Here is a 15,252-nt window from a genome sequence, read left to right on the forward strand (position 1 = left end):
TGCACAGACACTCTCCTGAGACACAGCAGTAAAGGGAGATAGAAATCAACACCCTGAGAAGTTTCCCCCTCCATAGCAATGTTGCCACGACAGAGGGAGACTGGTGGAATTGGACCTTGCTTCAGCAAGGCGTTCCTTTGTCAGATCTCTGAAGAGGCAGTGTCCATTGCAGTGTCCGCAGAATGAAAACCGTCTCTGCCGAAAACCTCCTGCCCTCTGCATTGTGATCCTTGAAACCCTACCAAGCAATTGAATCAACCTGAAAAAACTCAATTACAGTGACCTGACATTTCCAGGGAAACACAGTAAATGGAGGAACCAGCAGACGCATTCCCGTAACGCTTTGGCTCTGCCTTGGCCGTCGAGATAGCAAATCAATCCTATAAATGTTTCATATTCAATATATTTCTCGTGGATCAGGGTGCCAACTAGAACCTCGGGGATTTGCGCGCATTTAATAGATCGGGCGCCAGGCGTGATCCAAGAACAGGTAAATAAACAGAAGGAAATTGTCACGGGAATTGGGGTTGCTTGTGTGTAAACCTCTAGCTGTTCCAAACTGCTTAACGGGCGGTTGTGTCTTTCCCTGACTGAGCAGCCTGGGTGCTGCTGCTCAGTCGCTCGACGAATCCGTGAGTGGGCGTCTCCTAAATTTCCTCCAGCATAAGAGCTCCTTGATGGACAACCTTTGCCTCGCCTCTCTGCGCGTAACCCTTCTGCGCAGAGTGGGCGTGCCTAGTGGTGCCCCTCCACCCTCCTCACTGGCTTCACTGCCAGAGTCTCGGAGCCTTTCCTCCGAGATGCTTTCTCCCTCTCCCTTCTTCCTGGTGTCACCTGGACATTCTTCCCCAGATGACGTTCTCTCTCTAGCCTTACTCGTTCCCTCTTCTGCAGAGTCTGGAAGCACCGCCTTCCCCTCTGCTCCGATGTCAGTTCCCTGACAGAAATGGTCGGTTGGTGCGTGTGACGAGCTTGCATGCCTATGTTTTGACGTGCTCTCTATGCTCATCTTCCGCACAGACCTGGGTGCGTATAACCTCTACGTGGGGAGACCTTTGAGGTTGGTCCTGAGCCTGCCAATGGTGCAGAACGTGGCATCTAGGTTGTTTGTGGGAGCAAATGACTACCAGCATATATCCTCCCAGTGGGATTTGCACTGTTGGCTATTGGGCCAAATTCAAGGTGTTGGCATTAACATACAAGACCCTATGAAGCTCTGACCCAGGTTACCTGAGAGACAGTCTTATCCCTTACATACCGTATTTTTTGCTCTATAAGACTCACTTTTTCCCTCCTAAAAAGTAAGGGGAAATGTGTGTGCGTCTTATGGAGCGAATGCAGGCTGCGCAGCTATCCCACAAGCCAGAACAGCAAGAGGGATTGATTGCTGCTTTCACTGTGCAGCGATCCCTCTTGCTCTTCTGGCTTCTGAGATTCAGAATATTTTTTTTCTTGTTTTCCTCTTCCAAAAACTAGGTGCGTCTTGTGGTCTGGTTCGTCTTATAGAGCGAAAAATATGGTACCTGTTACGGAAATTGGGGGGGGCACATTTAACGACGTTTTAAAGTTGTTAAATGTTACAAATATTATGCCTGAATGTATCCTTTTAACTTGACAGCTCAGGGAAGTTACCTAGCTTTAAAAATAATATAAAATCAACTCCTTTGCCAGTTTCCTCCATTCCAAAGCTAGGAAAGTTAGGAAATCAAGCCTTATCAGGAGAAACTGGCCACTCTCCAGGCACCCGGCTTGAATCCCGGTTGACCTCCCTGTCTGCATTCTCCGGCAGGATACAGGCTAGGTCACGATCAGCGATCCTCCTCAAACGTGAGAAGAACACACCACTCTTTCCCCCCCAGGCAGGGGAAAGAGATAGACAGAAATGTATTTACATGCCTTTATTTCTGTCTTTGCAGCATTACAGAGAAACGCGTCTGCTCTCTTCAGACACCATCAGCAGAGAGACAAACTCCACCTCCTGTACTTCCTGTACAGGTCAAATTACACTCTGAGCTAAATCCGGTGCTCAGCTCTGTGATTAGACTGTCCCTTTGTTCCCATGGTACAGTCCCAACATTCCCACCATGTTTTGCTTTCCAGCCAGCTGCAGCTCGCTGCTTCATTGCATCTATATCGTAACATTTTCCCCTTAAAAAAGGACTCCAGGAAGTGCCCAGACGTGACAATTGCTGAGCTAATTGTTGGCCAAGGAAAGCCTAATCCCATTACCAGGCTTGCCAAGGGGTCCAGACATGCAAAGGAAGTTCTATTGTACTTTGGGTGGTGGGACTTCAGAGGCATTTGCCTATGCTCATCTTATACCTGAGTCTTGCCCTGAAATGTCCGCTTATGCTAATCTTGTACCAAGGACTTGTCTGGACATGTTTGGCAAGGCTGAACTACCCCTCCCCATTTTGTGACATGTCGGTGATGTAGCAATGGTGCTGTACGAACTGTATTCTGGGATATGGTGGGAAAGTTTTAAAAGTCTTTGTCACCCCATCCTCGGGGTTCAAAATTCCTCTTTGAACCTGTTGCACAATAAACTTTGGTCTACAACTTTGGTGGCTGGACTCCTTCCTTTATTCCGCAGGGACCCGCGGGCTCTGCCCGACCAGCTGGGTGACTGAGCAGCCTGGCACACCTAGATTTTTCCGTAACATACCCATTCTACAAGAAGCTTCTTTTACAACTTCTAAAAATATCAGAAGTCTACCCCGCAGGAACCCAGGGCAGGGGAGTATGTTGTGTGCTCAGGTCCTGTTGGGGCATCTCGTTGGCCACTGTGAAAACAGGTTGCTGCGCTAGATGGGCCTTTGATCTCAACCGGCCCATCTCTTCTAATGTCCTTATGGACGTTGTGATAGGAATTTTATGGTCTTAGACATATGTTAAATGTTCATAAGTGTACCGACCAAGCACATACATAGATCAGCACAGGAAGACCGACCTGGAACCATTTTTGATTCCCAAACTGACCAAATGTTTTCTCTGCAAGGTCAAAGGAAAATGGAAAAGCCTCCCCATTGTCTTTCCCTTCACAAATCCTGTCTTAAGTGTGTGTCTGTGTTTGAATAGGGTGTGAGCCTGTGACCTGGCCCAGGAACTAAGTATTTATCACTACAAAAGACTGGCCAGGCTCCCCAGGCAATCCAATCAAGTAACCTGCCAGACAGGAGATAAACAACAACAGGAGAAAAACAATATTCACATTTCTGTTTTAGACCGACTTTTTTGTGATGTAGGTGTGATGTATCTGAGGGGTGGTCTTGGGTTACACCCCTTCTGTGATGTATGTATGATGTTTCTGGGGGTGGTCTTGATCTACAGGGTGGCAATTTCAAAAGTCTTTATAAGGCTTTGCACGCCATTTTCTAGGTCCCTCCTCTCTCCTGCGGGTGAGGGGAGCACCCTGTTGCAACAGATCGATAAAGATCAAGCTTACTAGCTGCTTTGCTTCTCAATATTCTCTGGTTGGCCTCTGTTATTCTCTCCTACCAATAGGGAACCCATGTAAGGACTCTATATGGGCTCTTGGATACCCCATAAGGGAAAAGGGCAATTTTTGTTTACAACAACGTTACCATCTTCCATGCAAAGAAACAGAAACTCGTTTCCCAATGGATTTATTTCTCCCCCAAGTGGTATCTCCCTTGTTCACAGAACAGGTAAGTGGCAAAAAAACCCAAAATCCGGCCTTTGTCCAACTATCCCAAATGTACAGTCCTGGTTGGTGCTGCTTCCTCGTTCTCATCAACCGGTCATCGTCCTGTGGCAGATTTCCAGAAGGGAAGGGAAACAAAAGAAAACAAGAGCATATCTTAAACCAGCTAGAAGAGAGGTCTTTCATTGCTTGAACATCTAGGGATAAGAAGCATCACAAAATCCTTACGGAACAACTCAGTCCCCACCTACAGCGATATCTGCAATGCATTCGGGACTGACAATATAATTTTAGGGCTGCTAAGGAATGCGGGTGGCGCTTGCGGGACGTAAAAACGTATTGCAGCCAAATACAACATTCCTACAATGCACATGCTGGGGAATGCTTTGTATTACTCAAGAGAAAACTTGCTAGTTCTTTCTGAGCTTCGACAGACTTCCTTTGCATGTGACTTAATGTGGGTGTGGCCTGTTTTTGGACAGAGGAGCACACGGCCTCCGTGTTCTGCTCTTCTTGTACAGTGGTACCTCGGGTTACATACGATTCAGGTTACAGACTCAACTAACCCAGAAATAGTACCTCGGGTTAAGAACTTTGGTTCAGGATGAGAACAGAAATCGTGCTCCGGCGGTGCGGCAGCAGCAGGAGGCTCCATTAGCTAAAGTGGTGCTTCAGGTTAAGAACAGTTTCAGGTTAAGTACGGACCTCCGGAACGAATTACGTATTTAACCCGAGGTACCACTGTACTTCATTTTGTGTTCCTAAGAGTTAGGAGAAGTGACTGCTGAGTCACAGTCATTAGAGAATATTTCCCTTACGGATAGTTCAAATAGTTATATGTTGTTCTGTAAATTAAGTCTTCCTTCCGGGATCTTATTGTGAACTGGATGGTTGCAAGTAAACTAGTTTTATGTTAACTTTAATCAGATGGTTGTGTCTATTCTTTTAGGAGGGATATGAAAAGGGAAACCAGGAATCCTAAATAGTGAGGCTCAGATGAGCCTGCAACTAGCTAACCGCTGTGTAATTTAAAAGGAGGATTGTTTAACAACTCTGCTAAGTTATAGAACTTGTTGACGCAAGTTAGGATGGATATCGTAAAATAATATATCCTCTCCTGCCTCCCTAAACGTCACCACAGTGCTGTGGTCTAAACCACTGAGCCTCTTGGGCTTGCTGATCAGAAGGTTGGCGGTTCGAATCCGCACGATGGGGTGAGCTCCCGTTGCTCTGTCCCAGCTGCTGCCTACCTAGCAGTTTGAAAGCACGCCAGTGCAAGTAGATAAATAGGTACCATTCTGGTGGGAAGGTAAACAGCATTTCCGTGTGCTCTGGTTTCCGTCATGGTGTTCTGTGCGCCAGTAGCGGTTTAGTCCTTGTCCACATGACGTGGAAAGCTGTCTGTGGACAAACGCTGGCTCCCTCGGCCTGAAATCGAGATGAGCGCCGCAACCCCATAGTCACATTTGACTGGACTTAACCATCCAGGGGTCCTTTACCTTTAGGGGTGCTGCACACAGAGGGTGTCTTGTGTGACATGTAATTGGCACAATGGTAGTGCACAGGGGGTGGGCTTCTACTGGACCACCCACACATTATTCTGCATTTTTAGCTTTTCTGCAATGGTTCCCCAGTGTTACTGCACCATTGCCATCTGGGCAGGTGGTACGGCGAGACAAGAATCGTACCCTGGAATGTGGGCAGCATGAAAAGCTGCAGGATCCCAACAGGAGGTTACAGCTGGAAACTAACCTCTATTGCATACTGAACTCTTCAACTTTCAAACTCCAAAAATGAGGGGTGCTAAGAAGTTGTAACTTGGGAAATTCAATGGCCAGGGCTGAAAGGAGCTGGAATCCAATGATACCAGGAAAACTGCAGGTTTTCTGTTTCGGATTAGGCCATGAGTAGGCAAACTAAGGCCCGGGGGCTGGATCCGTTCCACTCGCCTTCTAAATCCGGCCCATGGACGGTCTGGGAATTAGCGTGTTTTTACATGAGTAGAACGTGTCCTTTTATTTAAAATGCATCTCTGGGTTATTTGTGGGGCATAGGAATTCGTTCATTCCCCCCCCCCCAAAAAAGGGACAGTGGACCAGCCCCCTGCTGAATAAGTTTGCTGACCCCTGGATTAGGCAGACCCATGATCTGCTCTCAGGGGGTCTTTCTTCTTTTGTATTGGGGTGACAACATTTAGGAGGCAGCCTAAATCCCCACAAGTGTTGCCCCGTTCGCCAGATTTTGCCCAGAGAGAAAAACAGAGGGGAATGAGAGGACCTGTCAGGATTTGGAGCGATATATTTACAGTGGTACCTCTGGTTACGCACTTAATTTGTTCTGGAGGTCCGTTCTTAACCTGAAACTGTTCTTAACCAGAAGCACCACTTTAGCTAATGGGGCCTCCTCCTGCTGCTGTGTCACCGCCGCACCATTTCTGTTTTCATCCTGAAGCAAAGTTCTTAACCCGAGGTACTATTTTTGGGTTAGCGGAGTCTGTAACCTGAAGCATATGTAACCTGAAGCGTCTGTAACCCGAGGTACCACTGTATATGCACACTGGACACGGGTGGCGCTGTGTGTTAAACCACCGATCAGAAGGTCGGCGGTTCGAATCCCCGCGATGGGGTGAGCTCCCGTGGCTCGGTCCCTGCTCCTGCCAACCTAGCAGTTCGAAAGCACGTCAAAGTGCAAGTAGATAAATAGGTACCGCTCCGGCGGGAAGGTAAATGGCGTTTGTGTGCGCTGCTCTGGTTCGCCAGAAGCGGCTTAGTCATGCTGGTCACACGACCCGGAAGCTATACGCCGGCTCCCTCGGCCAATAAAGCGAGATGAGCGCTGCAACCCCAGAGTCGGTCACGACTGGACCTAATGGTCAGGGGTCCCTTTACCTTTACCTATTTATATGCACACTTTAACGAGATCCACGAGGTTTCTCGGTGAGGGAGGGGAGCGTGCAACAGCGCGCTGCAAAAGTTCCCAGCTGCTCAGAACTTTTGCTCAGCTCCCCTTTCTCTTGCATGTTATTCTCCTCTTGCTTGCGTTAAGGACGTGGGTGGGAAGGGAGGAAACTGACTGTGGAGAGCGTCAATCTGGCATCTGCGTAGCTGGTGCAGCAGCTCAGCTGGAAAGAGGAGGGTTAGCTCATCAGAACAGTAGCTAAAGGGGTTTAGGATCAGCCAGCAACGGACTGCTTCGTTGCCAGCTGAATCCAATTTCTGCATAGGTGTTTTTACGCACAGCCACATACCGGCTTGCAAGGAAGTGGAGGCGGGAGAAAATATGGTACCTGCACCAGCCCTTAATCTGAAATATTTTCTAGGAGGCACTGGCAGCCTGGCAGGGTCTGAAGAACCATCTTTGGGGCTGGGACACAGACAGCTGTTTCACACTGAGTCAGAACATGGTCAGGGTTATTGTCTACCCTGGCTGGCAGCGGATCTCGGGGAATTCAGGAAGGGCTGCTCTCCCAGTTCGACCTGGAGATACAGGGGATCGGACGTGGGGCATGCAAGGAGCTACAGCCCCCCCAAAAAGAACGAAGGAAGCTGCTTTAGGCTGAGTCAGAGCACTGATCCATCCATCTCAGCACAGCTTTCTATGTTTGGGGAGTAATAATAATAATAATAATAATAATAATAATAATAATAATTCAAAAAACCCCACACATCTACAAATAAAACCATATCATCATTCTAATCTAATCATTACATATATATATATATACACATACAGTGGTACCTCGGGTTACAGACGCTTCAGGTTACAGACTCCACTAACCCAAAAATAGTACCTTCAGGTTAAGAACTTTGCTTCAGCATGAGAACAGAAATCATGTTCCGGCAGCGCGGCGGCAGCGGGAGGCCCCATTAGCTAAAGTGGTGCTTTAGGTTAAGAACAGTTTCAGGTTAAGAACGGACCTCCGGGATGAATTAAGTACTTAACCCGAGGTACCACTGTATTGACTTCCGTCCTTTGTTCTAAGACCTCAAAATTTTTACTCTTTCTAAGTTGTGTGTTTTCGTTTTTTGTGTTCTTTTTTCTCTTTTGTCCCCCCCCCCCCTTGTTTGTACTGTTTTATTTTGGATTCAATGTTTGTAATTTTTGTTGTAATTTTGCATTGAAGATAAAAAATTAATAATAATAATAATAATAATAATAATAATAATAATAATAATAATAATTTGTACTCCACCCATCTGGCTGAGTTTCCCCAGCCACTCTGGGCAGCTCCCAACAGAATATTAAAAACACGGTAAAAGGTCAAACATTAAAAACTTCCCTAAATCTTCAGATGTGTTCCCAAAGTTAGATAGTTGTTTATTTCCTTGACATCTGGTGGGAGGGTGTTCCACAGGGTGGGTGCTACCACCGAGAAGGCCCTCTGCCTGGCTCCCTGGAACCTCACTTCTTGCGGTGAGGGAACTGCCAGAAGGCCCTCGGAGCCAGACCTTATTGTCTGGGCTGAACGATGGGGGTGGAGATGCTCCTTCAGGTATAACGGGCCGAGGCCGTTTAAATTTGTATGCCAGCCTATTCCAACAAATTCCCTTCCAACTGTATAATTCCATGATTCCATGATGGGGGTTCCATGCCACCGGGGTCGGGTGTGTGTGTGCTCATGCCCCCATGCAGGGGGCTGGGTGAGGGGCAGAGGACAAATGGAGCCCCCCCCCAGCCTCAGCCCCTGCCACCGCTGAAGCAGCACCAGCCCCGAGCAACATGGCCGTTGCACCCTCCACGTGATACCCTCCCTGAGTCTGAGATTTGCAAGGCTGCTTGGAGAGGGTGATGTGGAGGGGTGTGTGTGTCGATGGGCGCACAGTTGCAAGGCCTTGGAAGGCTCAGATCCAGGCAGGGGGGCAAAGAGCACAACAGCCACATGCCCCTTGGTCCCAGCCTGTCAGGAGTGCGTGCAGGAGCCAGGCCCTGTGACTAGTAGGACTCTGCAGGACTGGGGCCTTCCTCAGTTTGTTCTGAAGAGGCAAGGCACGGCCTCACAGGTGAGGCCAATTGGTAACTCACAGAACCTGGTGGCAAGAGCTGGGAAGGGATATAAGGTCAGCATTTCCCTTCGGCTCTTTGTCACAGCAACACACTTCCTGCCTTGCTACATTTTGCTTCTTGCTTCCTGATCCTTGAACCTCGGCTTCTTGACTCCCTGCTTCTTGATCCTCGGACCCCTGACTTCTTGATTCCTTGCTTCTTGACCCTCGGACCCTTGACTTCGTGACTCCTTGTTTCTTGATCCTTGGACCCCTAACTTCGTGACTCCCTGCTTCTTGATCAGAGACTTCTTATCTTGGCACCCATAAATCTTGAAGCCTAGCTTGGCTCGACTCCCAGGCTAATTAGCCAGCCGGACATCAAAGTGACTCTGCCGCAGCAACGAAAAGCCTTGGCTTTTCCACACATACCTCTGCAGTCTCTCGCAGTCTTATTCTCCTGTAAGTGCTGTGAATCTGGGCCCATAACCTGTTGTTGGGATACTGCCAGGGAGACAAAGGCCATCCTGACCCCACGTCGATTCCGGATGATCCATCAATCTCCCGTAGATACAGTATCAGTCAATTAGCGACACGAGCCTCAGAAATAACATGCCACATTCCAAGACTGGTGCACGCTCTTTCAGCAGAGTTTGCACAACGAAAGGTGCACTCAGGAGAGCATTATTTACAACTTTATTCAATGTTGATCAGAACAAAGAAAAAACATGACTGCCTGCTTCGATGTTCAGGCGCAGAATGAGAACGAAAGCAATAAACAAAAGAGAAACTTCCTGTGAACAGGAAATACGCAGGCTGTGACACAACAACCTGCTCCCTTCTTAAGGTGGAACGGAAATATCCTAACACCTCGGACCCCTGACTTTGTGACTCCTTGCTTCTTGATCCTCGGACCCCTGACTTCATGACTCCTTGCTTCTTGATCCTCGGACCCCTAACTTTGTGACTCCTTGCTTCCTGATCCTCAGACCCCTGACTTCGTGACGCCTTGCTTCTTGATCCTCGGACCCCTGACTTCATGGCTCCTTGCTTCCTGATCCTTGGACCCTCGGCTTCTTGACTCCCGGCTCTCTGACCCTCGGACCCTTGACTTCCTGACTCCTGGCTTCTGGACCCCCGTTCCTGCTCCCACCCCACCATCTTTCCCCCGGTCCTGACATCCCCTGCCGGGACTTCGATCACCCATGAACCGGACCGTGACACTGCCTCGCCAGCACACAAAGCCACCTCACCTGTAGTCTTCTTGCACCACAGCTCGCATTTCTGCTTGGATGGAAACTGATTGGCGTTCCCTCCGCAACCTCCAAATATAAAGGGCCGGCAGTTGTTGGCTGCCTGGTGGTAATACCAGAGGACTGTGTACTGTAGACAGGAGCCTTCATCCATTGGTAGGGCACAGGGATCTGCAAAGAACCACAAACAGCTTGTGAGTGGGTGAGACGTCATCATCACTTCAAGCAACTTTGGGTGGAGAGAAGAGAGAGAGACACTCAACATGCTGAATGAAAATCCAGTTTTAAAACCCCAGGTACTACCAGTTCCATTAATATGCTTGGTGCACTATAAATACAGTGGTACCTCTGGTTAAGAACGGGATCTGTTCCGGAGGCCAATTCGCAACATGAAAGGAATGCAACCTGCAGCAGTGCATCTGTGCACACGCGGTTGCGGTTCGCTGCTTCTGCGCATGCGCATGACATCATTTTGCGTGTCTGCCCTTGCGTGAGCGGCGAAACCCGGAAGTAACCCTTTCTGGTACTTCCGGGTTGCGGCGGGACGCAACCTGAAAAAACGTAACATGAAGCAAACGTAAAATGAGATATGACTGTATAGGTCCCTGGCCCAAGGAGGTAACAATCTAAAATTCAGCGCATGAGAAACCACAGAGGAAGGAAGGGGGGCAGAGAGATGGGGTAAGAGAGTGGAGAAATCGGAATGCATTTCAGTTAGGTCACAGCTAAGGGGGGATGTGGGTGGCGCTGTGGTCTAAACCACTGAGCCTCTTGGGCTTGCCGATCAGAAGGTCGGGGATTTGAATCCGCACGACGGGGTGAGCTCTTGTTGCTCTGTCCCAGTTCCTGCCAACCTAGCAGTTCGAAAGCACACCGGTGCAAGTAGATAAATAGGTACTGCTCTGGTGGGAAAGTAAACAGCATTTCCGTGTGCTCTGGCTTCCGTCACGGTGTTCTATTGCACCAGAAGTGGTTTAGTCCTGCTGGCCACATGACCTGGAGGGCTGTCTGTGGACAAACGCCGGTTCCCTTGGCCTGAAAGCGAGATGAGCACCGCAACCCCATAGTCACCTTTGACTGGACTTAACCGCCCAGGGTCTTTTACCTTTTACAGCTAAGGACGTGGAGAAGAACTTTGATTCAGGTCAAACGGTAAGAAAAACCACCCTATTTTGCGCTGTTCAAAACAACACAACAACCGAAAAAACACAACCACCATCCTTTGAAATTTGCACTTTTCTGAATTTTGCGCTTGCAGCTACTGTACTACATGACAGCCCCCTGAGATATTTGAAGAGATTTCTCCTGCTTTGGGGGGTAGGACTCGAAGCAATGGCTTCAAGTTACAAGGCAGGAGATTCCAACTAAACTTCAGGAAGAAATTTCTGGTAGCAAGCCGTTCAACAGTGGAACAGATTAGCCCACAGGAGGTGGTGGACTCTTCCTCCTTGGAGGTTTTTAAGAAGAATGGTGGCGAGGGAGGGAAGAGAGGTCTGCAGGCTGCAGGCAGGTGCCTCCCTGCCCACCTCGCATGTAGTTATGGATTTAAACTATAATTATTAATAAATAACACATTTTTATTTATACCCCGCCCTCCCCGGCCAGAGCTGGGCTCAGGGCGGCTAACACCAGTAAAATTACAATTAAAAAACACACAAACCAATTTAGAATACAGGTTAAAATATAATTTAAAATGCAGCCTCATTTTAAAAGTAGCCCATAGATCAAAACCATAAGGGGAGGTAAACATAAGGGTCAGACGGAGTCCAAACCAAAGGCCTGGTGGAACAGCTCTGTCTTGCAGGCCCTGCGGAAAGATGTCAAGTCCCGCAGGGCCCTGGTCTCTTGGGACAGAGCGTTCCACCAAGTCGGGGCCAGTACTGAAAAGGCCCTGGCCCTAGTTGAGACCAATCGAACCTCCTGGAGGCTGGGGACCTCCAAAATGTTGTCATTTGTGGACCTTAAGGTCATCCACGGGGCGTACCAGGACCTCTTCTGTGTGAAGCCCCCAAGATAGTTCACAGTCTGGATCCAGGTCACGTTGACCCTGGAACCTTTGGCGGCACCCACATCCTTCTAACTCCCAAGCAGAGGTTGAGTGGTCATCTGTCAGGCATGCTTCAGTTGAGATCCCTGCATTGCAGGGGGTTGGACTAGATGACCCTTGGGGTCCCTTCCAACTCTACAATTTGATGAGTGCATGGAATTTGCATCCATGGGATACAGCGACAGCCACCAACTTGGACAGCTTGTAAAGGGGGTTATGTGAATTCACGGAGGCTATAAGTGACAACCGAAGAATGGCTGCTTTTGAATTCTGATGCTGGAGGAGATTCTTGAGAGTCCCATGGACTGCAAGAAGAACAAACCTCTCCATTCTGAAGGAAATCAGCCCTGAGTGCTCACTGGAAGGACAGATCCTGAAGCTGAGGCTCCAAGACTTTGGCCACCTCATGAGAAGAGAAGACTCCCTGGCAAAGACCCTGATGTTGGGAAAGATGGAGAGCCCAAGGAGAAGGGGATGACAGATGATGAGATGGTGGGACAGTGTTCTTGAAGCTACCAGCATGAGTTTGACCAAACTGCGGGAGGCAGTGGAAGACAGGAGTGCCTGGTGTGCTCTGGTCCATGGCATCACGAAGAGTCGGACACGATTAAACAACAACAACATCAGTGACAACTTGCTGTGATGGCTATGTTTTGACAGGGCTGTTGTGTTTTGGTTCTGCTTCCGGGCTTCCCATTGCGGCATCTCATTGGTCACTTTGGGAACAGGATGCTGGAACGGATGTGGACCGCTTTCGGCCTTATTCATCTTCTGATGTTCTTACTTTGTCAAGAGGAATCCCACTCTCATGTCAACAGGCAGTTTGTTGCAAGAGTGCTTTATACTAATCCAGAATGCAGCAGCCAAACTGGTGACTGGGAGCGGCCGCTGAGCCCACATAACACCGGTCCTGAAAGACCTACACTGGCTCCCAGTACGTTTCCGAGCACAATTCAAAGTGTTGGTGCTGACCGTTAAAGCCCTAAACGGCCTTGGCCTAGTATACCTGAAGGAGTGTCTCCACCCCCATCGTTCAGCCCAGACACAGAGGTCCAGCTCCGAGAGCCTTCTGGTGGTTCCCTCACTGAGAGAAGTGAAGTTACAGGGAACCAGGCAGAGGGCCTTCTCAGTAGTGGCACCCACCTTGTGGAACACCCTCCCACCAGAAGTCAAGGAAATAAACAACTACAGTGGTACCTCGGGTTAAGAACTTAATTCGTTCTGGAGGTCCGTTCTTAACCTGAAACTGTTCTTAACCTGCGGTACCACTTTAGCAAATGGGGCCTCTCACTGCCGCTGCGCTGCCAGAGCACGATTTCCGTTCTCATCCTGAAGCAAAGTTCTTAACCCAAGGTGCTATTTCTGGGTTAGTGGAGTCTGTAACCTGAAGCGTCTGTAACCCGAGGTGGCACTGTACCTGACTTTTAGAAGACATCTGAAGGCAGCCCTGTTTAGCAAAGTTTTTAATGTTTGATGTTTTATTGTGTTTTAAAATATTTGTTGGGAGCCACCCAGAGTGGCTGGGGAAACCCAGCTAGATGGGCAGGGTATTAAATAGATAGATAGATAGATAGATAGATAGATAGATAGATAGATAGATAGATAGAAAGACCTTTGCAGAGAGCTGATGTCAACCATAGGTGAAAGCTCAGTTTCATATTTGCCAATTTCCTTCGCTGTTGAAAAGAGACAGGGTTGCCCCCCCTTGGGGGCTGGTTAAGCCACTTCCCTCCCTCCCCCGCCCCACATGTGCTCCATTACCAGGGACACTTCCTCTAGTGAAAGTGACTCTCCGAAATGCCATTTAATTCGCTGCTTTTCACCCCGTAATGGGCTTGGAGTGCTCGCCACCGCCAGCGCCGAGACGGATCCATTATCTCCTGATCCCCTGGAGCCGCAGAGGCAAATGGAAATCCGCCGGTTAATGAGGGCATGCAAATAAATTTGCTGAGAGATTTAAATATTGATCGCTACGGGCTCGGCGTGGCCCACACCCCCCTCCCTCTCCCCGCCGTATGAGGAGCTCTTGATAAAAATGTCACGGAAACAATCGCCGGGCGGCAGAAGCATCGGGAGCAATAAAAAGGAGACTTAATGGCTTTTAACGGCTTAGGCGAAAAGGTTGGGTGTTAGTCAGAGGGGAATCGGTGGCCGTGTTGGGGGAGGCCGGGGGGTGAATGTCAGGGAGCTGGGGGGGGGGGAATCTAAGTCTGAGAGGGTCCAAAACTAAACAGGAGGGAATGGGTCTGTCCCGACGGCAGAATCCTGTTAGCATTCAGATTTGCTATCTGCGCTCAACGCTGGGGAAGAGCTATTTATAAGCCTGGCTGCTGGCCACTAATGGGATGTTGAGGTGAGGGTCAATCGTATGTAGGCCTACAACACTCCACCCCCTTCATGTCCCCAGGGCTCAAAAACTTTCCTTGTTAGGATGGAGAGAAGGAAGGAATGAATGAATGGGGGAATTGGTCAATTTCTGTTTCTCTGTTTTCCTCTCTTAAAGTCAAGTCTCCATATTTCCACATCACTTTATTTTATTCTTTTTAGTCCTTGCAAAAATTTGTTCGCACGTTTTTTGCAAAGCAATTTCCCCATAGCGGAATGCATTTTTTGGTAAGTCACATTCATGGATCTATGCCTTCTAACGCACACATCTGCACGTTTTCATAAATATCAATCGACGGGAGAAACGGCCTCGCAAAATTCAGAGAAGTGCAAATTTCAGCGGATGGTGGCATTTTGTTTTACGTACTTTTCCGGAATGTGTGAATTAGGTAGGTTCCCCCCACTTGATCAGATTCCACACGAGCCCCTCCTTGAACCTGTTGCTAATGGCAAGTAGCAGAGACGATTTGAAAGTCCAGATCAATGGAAGCCTTGAGAGTTAGCAATACAACAATGGGCTTAATTCTCATGGAGGTGGCGAAACTATCTCCAGTCTGGACTGCAAGCTCTTACATGGTAAAAATGCCCCGTATCTATAAATCTAGCAGGTCAGGCGGCTAGAACACTTGCCCCTGACAAGCTAGTTCTCTATATGCGGGGGAATTCTTTGATGGGAAAGCGTTCCATCGCATGAGCACTCAGACGCCCTCTTTATTTTGCATTCTTAATGATATGTGCGCTGTGGGTTAAACCACAGAGCCTCTTGGGCTTGCCGATCAGAAGGTCGGTGGTTCGAATCCCCGCGACGGGGTGAGCTCCCGTTACTCGGTCCCTGCTCCTGCCAACCTAGCAGTTCGAAAGCACGTCAAAGTGCAAGTAGATAAATAGGTACCGCTCCGGCGGGAAGGTAAACGGCGTTTC

At 48.8% G+C, this 15,252-nt stretch overlaps 1 protein-coding gene across 1 annotated transcript in view; it reads right to left on the reverse strand.

The window, feature by feature from the left end:
* Positions 1-3,610: 3,610 nt before the first annotated feature.
* LOC310686780 (uncharacterized protein) overlaps positions 3,611-15,252 on the reverse strand; it is a 224,207-nt gene continuing 212,565 nt past the window's right edge. The window contains exons 87-88 of the mRNA XM_083460827.1: positions 9,900-10,070; positions 3,611-3,769 (exon numbers count right to left, since the gene is read on the reverse strand). Of these exons, the coding sequence (XP_083316953.1) occupies positions 3,762-3,769; positions 9,900-10,070 (179 nt within the window). The 3' untranslated portion in view covers positions 3,611-3,761. The remainder of the gene's footprint in view (positions 3,770-9,899; positions 10,071-15,252) is intronic.

This window comes from Podarcis liolepis (assembly GCF_965112155.1).
Source record: "Podarcis liolepis genome assembly, chromosome: 10".
Classification (NCBI taxonomy): Eukaryota; Metazoa; Chordata; class Lepidosauria; order Squamata; family Lacertidae; genus Podarcis; species Podarcis liolepis.